Source organism: Varanus komodoensis, unplaced genomic scaffold (genome assembly GCF_004798865.1).
Source record: "Varanus komodoensis strain SLA01 unplaced genomic scaffold, ASM479886v1 scaffold104, whole genome shotgun sequence".
In the NCBI taxonomy this organism is placed as follows: Eukaryota; Metazoa; Chordata; class Lepidosauria; order Squamata; family Varanidae; genus Varanus; species Varanus komodoensis.
The window spans coordinates 916,957-927,312 of NW_025335289.1; the positions used below are offsets into that span (position 1 = coordinate 916,957).

Consider the following 10,356-nt stretch of genomic DNA (forward strand, 5'->3'; position numbering starts at 1 on the left):
CCCAGGGTGCCCCGCGCCGCCCGGCGGGGAAGGCGCCTGCTCCGGCCCGACCGCCGCCTCGCCTCGCCTCGCCGCTCGGTCTGGCCGCTGGACGGGGGGTGGCGAGCGGGCGAGCGGGCCGCGTCTCCCCGCCGCCGCCGCCGCCTTTGTCCTCCGGGCGCCGTTCCGTGGCCCGCGCGGCCTGCGCAGCGATGGCTTCGGGGGCTCCCGCGCAGGTACGGGGCCCGGGGTGCTGGGGCGGCGGCGGCGGCGGGGACGGGGGAGGGCCGAGCGCGCACTTCCGCGGCGGGGGAGAGCCCGGGGCGGTGTGCGGGCGCGAGGGCTCTCTGGGCATGTGCAGAGGGCCGCGCACGGGCGTGCCAGCCTGCCCGCGGAGCCGACCCCCGCGCGGTCGGAGCGGCCCGCCCCCTCTTGCCGCGGGCGGCTGCCGGGAAGGGCGGCTGCCCCCCGCGGTCCGGGCCCCGATCCGCGCGAGGCTCCGCAGGGGGGGCGGCCGGGGGGGACTGCAGCCCGCGCCCTCCTCTGCCAGCTTGGGCGATGGGAGTGGTGGTCCTGCTGGAGGAGAAGCAGGTCTGGGAAGACGGATCCTGGAAGCGTGGGATTGGAGGGCGCCGGGGTCCCCCCGCTGCAGGTCAGGCCCTCGCTCCGCCGGAGGGTCGTGCGTCCTGGGGGGGAGGCCGGGCCCGCGCGGGAGAGCGACCGTGTCCTGCGGAGCCGCTGCGAAATGTTCTAATTCGGTGGGAATGGGAAATGAGAGAACTGCATTCATAGCAGAGTAGCGCTGGAAAGGGCCAGAAGGTCATCTAGTCCAGCCCCCTCAGTGCCGGATTCCCACTTGAACCATCCCTTCCGCGTGGCTGTCCAGTTGCATCTGATGCCTCCAGGGTGGGAGAGCCCCCCACCTCCCCAGGCCGGGGGTCCCATGGTCCTGCTGCTCTCACAGTCAGGAATTGCACTCTGTATTACTTCTGTTTCCATCCCTACTGTCACATCCATGCTTATGAATTGTTGCTGTTAGGAACTACCTAGAGAGCTTAGATATACAAATGAAGTTAACAAGAACAAGAATAGTAGCCGTAATTATAATACCTCCAGGTGAATCATAGAAGAGTTGAGTTGGAAGGGGCCCTGAAGGCCATCAAGTCCAGCCCCTGCTGCTGCAGGACACCAAGGCACCCCACCCCACTCACATGGCTGCCCAGTGTCTTTTTAAATGCCTCCAGCGTGGGAGAGCCCCCCACCTCTCCAGGCAGCTGGTCCCACTTCCCTATTGCTCTGGCAGTGAGGAAGCTTTTCCCGATCTCTAGCCAGAATCCGTCTTCCAGGAACTTGAGCACATTATTCCGTGTCCTACACTCTGGCATCAGTGAGGAGAGACCTTGGCCTTCCTCTTTGTGACAGCCTTTGAGGTCCGTACAGGGGGATCTCATGTCCCCCCTCAGTCTACTCTTCCCAAGGCTGAACGTGCCCAGTTCTCCCAGTCTCTCCTCACAGGGCAGTGTTTCCAGTTCCTAGATCATCCATGTTGCCCTCCTCTGGATCCTTTCTAATTCTTCTCCATCTCTCTCAAATCTTGGTGCCCTGAACGGGACACAGTATTCCAGGTGGGGTCTGACTAGTGAGGAGAGTAGGGGAACTGCTACTTCTCATGATTTGGAAGTAACACTTCTGTTAATGCATCTCAAAATAGCATTTGCCCGTTTTGCGGCCACATCACACTGTTGACTCAGATTCAGCTTGTGATCTGCAGCGATTCTAAGACCTAATTCTCACGTGCAGCATTTGAGTCCGATTCTGTCACCAGCTATGCATCGATTTGGCCCACCCTTAGCTAGTTTGCTAGCCAGGATTTCATGGGGCTCTTTGCCAAAAGCTTTGCTGAAGTCAAGATAGATTCTGTCCACAGCATTCCCACAGTCCATCAGGGAGTCAAGAAATGGGACCAGATCAGTCTGGCAGGGGTTGTTTTGGAGAAATCCATGTTTGCGTCTATAAACCCTGCATTGTTTTCAAGGCGTTTGCAGACTGACTGCTTTTCCCAGGGATGCATGTCAGACCGACTGATCTGCAGTTCCCAAGTTCTTCTTTTTTCCTTTCTTGAAGTCGGGGAACGACATTAGTACTTCTCCAGTCATCTTTCACTTCCCCAAATAGATAAAACTCTCGAGAATTCTTCTGCCAGCTCTTTTATGACCTGAGGATGGAGTTCATCAGGCCCTGGAGTCTTGAGCTCATTCAGTCATAGCTTTTTGTGAAGCCACACGGGCTTCGTTGCTTGTCTTCTACCCTTTTCCATTGTTGGGATTGTGATTGTGCCTTAGAATTTCCTTTAAGAAAAAATCGCACCCCCCTATAATTCTTCTCTCATTCTTGCCATGGAATTTTGCTCATCACTGTTCTGAGTTGGCTTTCTTGAGATCCAAGGTACGTTTGGCGTTTGCTTCCTTTCGCATCAGGAACGCATGTCTGGCACAGCTGCTTTCCCCCAGGGGTCTCTGCGCACTCGGTCAGGGTCAAGCCAAGGAGACCCTTCCGCTAGTTCCTTCCTCCACTTTCTGCCGGAGGGGGTGACCTGCAGCAGATGTGAAGACATTCCAGGCCCTACTGTGTCTTCATCTGAGGAGGAGGAGGAGGAGGAGGAGGAGGAGGAGGAGGAGGAGGAGGAGGAGGGAGCAAGCACCTGAGCATCCTGGTCCCCCCACGTGGAGACCAAGGGGTCCTCTGCTGGCCAGGGTGGATTTTCCATGCGGTCGTTTTACAGCTGCCATCTCCAACGTGGTGCCCTTTCGATGCTGTGGACTACAAGTCCCAGGATTCCAGGGCGCTGGCCACGTTCCCCACCCGTGGCTGCCCGGACCGGCCCAGAGGCCCAGGGCTCCTCTCCCCCAGGCTCCTTGGGCCCTGCCTGCTCACACACGCGGTGCGCCATCCTCCCGTGCTCGGAAGAAGCCCTGCGGAAGCCCTGCTTATCCTGTCCCCGCAGGGAGCCTGTCCTGTCCTGAGGGACTGTCCTCCAGGCCCATGGGACTGCAACTCCCATCATCCGTGGCCAGTGGAGCCATGGCCATCATTCTCACGTTTGTCTCCCACCTTCTGTCAGAGCTGGCCTGGTGTTCTCTCCGAGGGGTGGCCCCATGCCCCTCTGTGGCACCCGGGGATCTGCCCTGCCCGGCCCACTCCCGGCTCTCCAGCCACCGATGCCCAGTAGGTGCCGGGGCTTCTTCAAGCACTGCAGGGGCACGAGGCGCACAGTGCGAGAGCCATGCTGCGGGGCCGTGCAGGAGGACGAGGGGAGGCCTCGCCACGCTTCGGGGGAGCCCTCCCACCTTTCAGGATCCAAGGGGCGACTTCCTTGTGTGCAGGGAGCGAGTGTGCCAGAGAGAGCCGTGTCCCCACCGCTCCTTCGTGGCTCGCAGCGTGGGTGGCGTGTGTTCTGGGGGGGAGCTCTTGCCCCCCCCCGTCGGCAGCAGCGCACCCCCAGTTCTGCGGGATGTGCCCAGTGGGGGGCTGGTAATGCAGCCCTGGTGCTCCAGGAAACGGTGCGGAGAACTGGAAGGCCCGAGCTTGCGGGCCCATTCCCAGCCTCCTTTTTGCCGATGTTGGTGAGCCCTGCAGAAGGGGGGGGGGGACAGAAAAGGTCTGCCTGTGTGGGCAGAGCCATTTTTTTAATGTGTATTTTTAAATAACAGCTCGGACCCACAGCAGAAGGCAGGCCGGGCCACAACAACACGGCACCCGGCTTCTCTGCAGCCTCGCGATCTAGGGCAAGGCTAGATTAGAATTAAGTCCTGCAACCTCCCGACTCTCCTCTAAACCACGGAAAGCACAAATTAATTGGAGCGGTGCACTGAGCGATTCCAGCACCTGGGGGAGGCAGCGGCTCTGCAGGATGTGTCCGGGAAGAAGGTGCGCTGCAGGTTCCCGTTGATGCACGGTTTGCAGGGCTGCTCAGCAGAGCCCCCCAGCGGAGCCAGGAGGCGGGATGGAGCCCTGGCAGGGTCGGCCGGGACCCCGGCGGGACGCGGGGGAGGCTCCTGGCGCCGCTGCGGGCAAAAGGCCAGACTGCGACTCGAGCGGGTTTGGGTGCCCGGGACCGGAGGGCTGCCTTGGAATGCAGCCTCCGGCTTTGGGTGTGATCCACAGATTGTATCTGGCGCTTTCCTTTTAGAACGCAGGCCGTATCTCGGATGGGTGCTGTGCGTGCATGCATGCGTGCCGGCGTGGGCTCCGCACACCCCGCCTTGAGGTGTGGAAAGAGCAGTGCATGCTGGGATTGGGCGATCCACGCACCTGTGCAGCGTGTGGCCCCAACCTGCGGGCACTGGGCAGCATCTCCAGCACAGCTGCGGGCTGGGAGAGATGGTGGTCAAGCCCCGCACATCTGGGACAGGCCTTTGCACTGGAGCAGCAGTGTGGCCTAGTGGTGAGAGTACTGAACTGGGATTCTGGAGCCCTGAATCTAGGCCCCACTCGTGTGATTTTGGGCTGGTCACAGACTCTGAGCCTCACCTGCCTCACAGCTGCTTGGGAGGAGAAAATGGAGTGGGGGGGGGAATTGTACACGGCTTCGGGTCCCTTGCAGGAAGAAAGGGTGGGATGTAAATATAGTAAATCATTCTTGTGCACAGGACTAGATTGTTCTTCTTGGCTGTGTGTACGAGGAAGCGGAAAGGAGATGGCTAGCCATTCATCGAGGGGAAGAGAAATGGTAAAATAGTAGCCCTTGGGCAGCCCTGGCTGTCGATGAGGATCCGAGAAGAGGCTGTTCTGTGGCTGCTGAAGAGGTCTGATGTTTTCGAGGGATGCGAGCCGCATTCTGCCCGCGGCTGGACGTGGGCCTTGGGCAGGATCCCTTCACCACCACTACGGGTCTCTGCGGCACGTCCCAGCCGCCCCCGGCCCCTCCGCACCTGCTCGCGGCTTGCCCACCTTGCCTGGGCTCCAGGGATGCCTTGGCCTCTCCGCCTGCGGCGTGTGCCCTGCGCTGGCCGCCGGGAGCAGCAGCCACAGAGGCGGACGGGGAGCGCGGCAGGGCAGAGCCGGGAAGGCTCACGGGGCAGGCGCGGCCCCGCATGGCAAGCCGGAATGAGGGCAGAGCCGGGAGCTGCAGGAGCCAGATCACCCGGAACGTGCAGCCGCTGCGCCTCCCAGCCAGCTTGCAGGCTGCCCCGGCCCGGCCCGGCCCGGCCCTGCCCTGCGGGACCCCGGGCGCCGGTGCTGCTCCTGCAAGCACTCGCAAGGTGGGCCGGGAGCCCCTCTGCCCAGCCAGCTGCGGGGCTGCATCCCGCTGGGAATCCTGGCGCACGGCAGCATCAGTGGCCTCTCGGACTCGCTCTTGGCCGGGAGGCGCATCAGCTTCCTGCCCAGGTTCCCAGCCTGCCCGAGGGCCAGCCCCGGGCCGGCTAGCCACAGCTACCGCCGGCCAGCAAGGAGGCGCGCGGCATCCAGAAGACAAGCAGGTGATCCTGGCGTCGCCTTTGCAGGCAGCGAAAGCCCCGTCGGGCGCAGGAGGCACTGGCCGTGGGGGAGCCAGGCTGCGGGGGGGACACACGCAGGGCTGGGACGGGGAAGGGCCGCCGGATTAAGGCCTCGGGGGTGCCCTCTGAGAGCGCAGGCTTGCGCAGTCACGGCCAGATTTAACACACGCACTGAGGTTAGGAAAACACTCTTCTATATGCAGAACGCAGGAAATAGAGTGGAACTTTTGAGGCACAATCCCATGCGTGACTCGACAGAAAAAGACCCCCCATTCCCAGCAAAAAGCCCCTTTATCCCTGGGAGCTGCAGCCTTATTTATTTATTTATTTATTTATTTATTTATTTATTTATTTATTTATTTATTTATTTAAAACATTTCTATGCCGCCCCATTCGCCGAAGCCTCGGGGCGGCTCACAACATAAATTAAAATATAATACATTAAAAATATAAAACAAATCAACAATATAAAATAAAACAAGTCACCCTGGCCAGATAAAATAAGCAAATAATATTAACAATTAAAATGACGTTTAAATAAAAAGGTCTTCGCCTGGCGCCGAAAAACAACGACGGCGCCAGGCGGATCTCTCTGGGGAGCACATTCCATAGGTGGGGTGCCACCACAGAGAAGGCCCTCCTCCGGGTACCTACCCTCCTAATTTCTTTCACGGAGGGTTCCCGGAGAAGGGCCTCTCCCGCAGACTTTCCTTTCTCTGGGTAGGTTTGGCCCTTTAAAAATTCAACTCAATTTCCTGTGGCCTGAATAGGGACACAGGGGGACTCTTTGCTTGGAACTGGGGGGCTCTTTTCTGTCCAAACACCCACAGTCTTGTGCCTTTAATGAAATCCGCTTTGGCAATTTCTTTGAAATTCGTTTGTTCAACAGTAGCACCTTTCAGCTGGTTTCCAGAATGTTCTTGGTGTCTGAAACGCTCCTTCGCTTGTTTCTGGACCAGTTACGGCTCCTGGCATTGCACTGGGGTGTATTTATCCCTTTCTGTGTGCTGAAAGGCATCGACCCCGACTGCTCGGAAGGTGAGCAGGTGTCCGGGCCCTGGAGGATGGCTCCATCCCCAAACAGGTGCGGGGGCAGCTCTGCAGCTGCGGAGCATCTTTTCAAGTGGGGGGGCTGTCTCGAAGCAGCCGCTGGCCCACCAGACACGCACCCAAGGGGGCCGACAAACACCAGCACCATCATGGAGGCTCATCGAGGGGGTTTAGGCAGGGGAAGAGGTGGTGGGAAGGGACGTGCTTCTGTGCATGTTAAGAGATCCGGGCTGGGGGCTGAGCCCAGTGGGAACTCTGCTGCCAGGCAGGAATGGGGCATGATGCAGAGCTTCGAGGGATGGTGGGGGCAGGCGTTGGTCGTTCAGAACCCCTGGCCCTGCTGGCCGGGGATGATGGGAGTCGTAGTCCAACACAAACGGAGGGAGCCGGGTTGGGGAGCGCTCCTCCAGCCAGAGAACTTCGACCGCTGGCTGCCCGGCCCGGCTCGGCTCAGCCGCACGTGGCTTAGTCCTCGTCGGCGGCCGCAGGGCCAGTCCAGGATGTGTCGCACGGTCCCTTACCTGTGCCCGCTCGCAGGTGACGTTCGAGGACGTGGCTGTCTACTTTTCGCCGGCGGAGTGGATGGAGCTCGCAGAATGGCAGAAGGACCTGTATCGGGCCGTGATGGTGGAGAATTACGAGGTGGTCGCCTCGCTGGGTAAGCGCCTCCTCTGGCCCGTGGGGCGGAGGCCGGGTTGGTGGAGGCGGAAGCGGCTGCAGCCGAGGGCCCGCGTTGGAAGGGAAGGTGCTCTCCTGTGACTTCCTGATTTGTAGGGGGGGCGGTTGAACCCCAAGAAATTCCAGTGCTGAGCTGGGAGCCCAGGCAGCTCACTGAACCAGCAGTCGAACCCCAGGCAAGCTTCCTGCACCCTGAGGTCATCCAAGTGCATTGGCCTTCCACTCCCAGAATCCCCCAGCCACCAGGCTGGGGGATTCTGGGAGTGGGAGGCCAACACATCTGGATAAACGGCATTTCTGTTCCGTCCTCAGCATATGTATCTTTAAAAATACATCCTTTTTAGTTACCAGTAGCAGTGCAGGGGAAACGGGGACTGCAGAACTGACTGAGAACGGGGGGCTTGTGCTGCCCCCCCACCCCGCGAGACATAAACTCGCAAAGTCGATAGAGGTGGCCAACTTGCACCAAGTGACGGGAGCGTCTGAAGAGGCCGAAGAGAAACCGACGTGAGCCCTGGAAGAGCGTTCGCCTGCACGGCCCACTGGACGCTGGTCCCAGGCACGGGGCCCACTCCCGGCCCTGCCAGGCCCCCGAAGGCATGGGCGGGGGCTGCTGGCCTCCATGTGGGGGGTCGTGTGACGCCGCCTTGCCCCGTTCCTCTCCGGCGTCCTGCACGGCAGTGGCTTTTTTGCAGCCTTCCCTGTGGCCGGCCCCGGGAACGCGGCCTCGGCCGTGAGAGCGATATAGATTTGCCCGGTACAAAAACAGCCGAACTGCAGCATGAAAGACGGATCACAGACGCCGCGCCAGGAGCTGCAACGAGGGGGGTGGGTCTCTGCATTTTCTCGCGGCTTCTGCCTGCCCCCCAAGCGGTTGGGGAGGAGCCGCGGGGGGGGCACGGGGTGAAGACGGCAGGGCGCCCGTCCTCCCTGCGGGGCCGCTGTCGTCCGGCGGGTGCCAGGACTGCTCGGTGCTCTCTCTGCTTCTGCGACAGGCCACCCCCCCACCAAGCCCGAACTCATCTGCAAAATCGAGCGGGACGAGGCGCCGTGGACGGAGGAGAGTCTCGCGCCCCCGAAGCGGGGGCGGCCCCGGAGCCCCTGGCTGGGTGAGTCGGGGGCCTCCCAGGGGCAGGGGAACGCCCTGCCAGCTCTCCGACTGGCTGCGGGAGGACTGGGCCCGGGGCTGCGGCACAGGCCGGGACACGATGCTCGCGCACAGGCGTGTCCGCGGGGGCCGCAGGCGGCAGCCCTGGCCTTCGGCGGGACAGCGGTGCCTGGCACTGAGCGCCGGGTGGGGGGGACCCGTGTTGCTGCCGCTCTTCATCCTTGTGCTGAGCCGCCCGTAGGGTCCGCTTCTGGAAGGGCAGCAGGGAGCCGTGCTCCGCAAGGAAGACTGGGGCGCTGCCACCCCCGAAGGCCGCAGCCCCTGCCCCCAGGGGGTCCTTCTTCTGGCCAGCAGCCAAGCTTCCAAAAGCGCCCCCCCCATTGTCTCCCACAGGCCCTTCGGGGGGACCCTGCAGTAGGGACGCAGAGCCCGCACAGAGTCTCCGGACCTCTGGCCAGCCGCCTCTCGCGGCCCCCACTCCGGGAAGCCGCCCGCTGCTGGCGATGCTGGTCTGCATGGGGCCTTCCCTGTGCAAAGCAGCAGCCCCGCCTAGCGAACTGCCTGGGCCCAGGAGGGGCGCCTGGGGCTGGCTGTGTCTCCAGGGCTCTGGGCGGAGGAGGCTCCCAGCCTGCCCCGGCCGCTCAGTCCCTTCATCTCTCGCCCCCGCCAGGCACCACAGCAAGACCCTCTTCTCTCGTTTCTACCCAGCAGGAGACGGAATTAGGATGGCGGAGGAGGAGGAAGGGGAACGGGCCGGCCTGGGCCGCCGGCGCTGCAGGGCCCGGCGGAAGAGAGGGAGGAGGCCCGCTTCCCCGGGAACGGAGAAGCCGGCCACGCGAGCAGCCGGCGCAGCCCCCAAGACGGAGGACGGCGGCCCCCCCCCGAAGGACGCTGAAGATGAACCCGCCCGAGTGCCCCGAGTGCGGCAAGCGCTTCCTGAGCAACGTGGCCATGACCATCCACATCCGCACCCACACGGGCGAGCGCCCCTTCCGCTGCCACCTCTGCCCCAAGGGCTTCCCCTCCATGGGCGACCTGAAGCGGCACCTCAAGACCCACCTGCGCCCCCGGGAGCCCCCCGAGAGCGGGGCCGCGGCCCCCAAGGCCAAGAAGTGCCTGACGGCCAAGCTGCAGCTGCTGCGCCAGCTGGGGGCCGCCCCGGGCCCCCGGAGGCCCCACACCTGCGCCCAGTGCGGCAAGAGCTTCGGCAAGAAGCAGGACCTGCGCAAGCACCTGGGCACCCACTCCACGGCCCGGCCCTTCCCCTGCGCCGAGTGCGGCCGCCGCTTCCGGCTGAAGCAGATCCTGGTGGCGCACATGAAGGTGCACGTGGGCGAGCGGCCCTTCGCCTGCGCCGAGTGCGGGAAGCGCTTCAGCCAGAAGCACCACGTGGAGAGCCACCAGCGGGTGCACACGGGCGAGAAGCCCTTCGCCTGCTCCACCTGCGGCAAGCGCTACTCGCAGAAGCAGCCGCTCATCAGCCACCTGCGCGTGCACACGGGCGAGCGCCCCTACGGCTGCGGCGCCTGCGGCAAGGCCTTCCGCAACCAGGCCACGCTGACCATCCACACGCGCATGCACACGGGCGAGCGCCCCTACCGCTGCCTGCTCTGCGGCAAGGCCTGCAGCCAGCTGCAGCACCTCAAGAGCCACCAGCGGGTGCACCGCGGCGAGCAGCACCTGATCGCGGCCGGCGGCGGCGAGGCCCTGGCCCTCAAGCGCGCCCGCGAGCTGCAGGAGAAGCCCCACCCCTGCGCCAAGTGCGAGAAGCGCTTCCGGGACCGGCGGATCATGGAGGCCCACCTCAAGACCCACGAGGAGAAGCGGGCGCCCCGGGACGGGGCCCCGCCCGGCCCGGAGCGGCCCCCCGAGGCCCTGCCCGCGCCGAGGCCGGCCGGCCGGGGGCGGGAGGCCAGCAAGGAGCAGCCCTCGGCCGTCCCGCCCGGCGCCGCGGCGGGGAAGAGGTCCGTGGTGTGCACCGACTGCGGCAGGCGGTTCACGCAGGCCAAATACCTGACCCTGCACCGGAGGAGCCACAGATGA

General features: G+C 63.3%; 1 protein-coding gene across 1 annotated transcript; it reads left to right on the top strand.

Moving 5' to 3' along the window:
- Positions 1-6,499: 6,499 nt before the first annotated feature.
- LOC123017895 (gastrula zinc finger protein XlCGF8.2DB-like) lies at positions 6,500-10,356 on the top strand. Its single transcript, XM_044419549.1, has 4 exons — positions 6,500-6,561; positions 7,065-7,185; positions 8,201-8,314; positions 9,022-10,356. The coding sequence occupies exon 4, from the start codon at positions 9,211-9,213 to the stop codon at positions 10,354-10,356; it is 1,146 nt and encodes a 381-aa protein (XP_044275484.1). The 5' UTR covers positions 6,500-6,561; positions 7,065-7,185; positions 8,201-8,314; positions 9,022-9,210.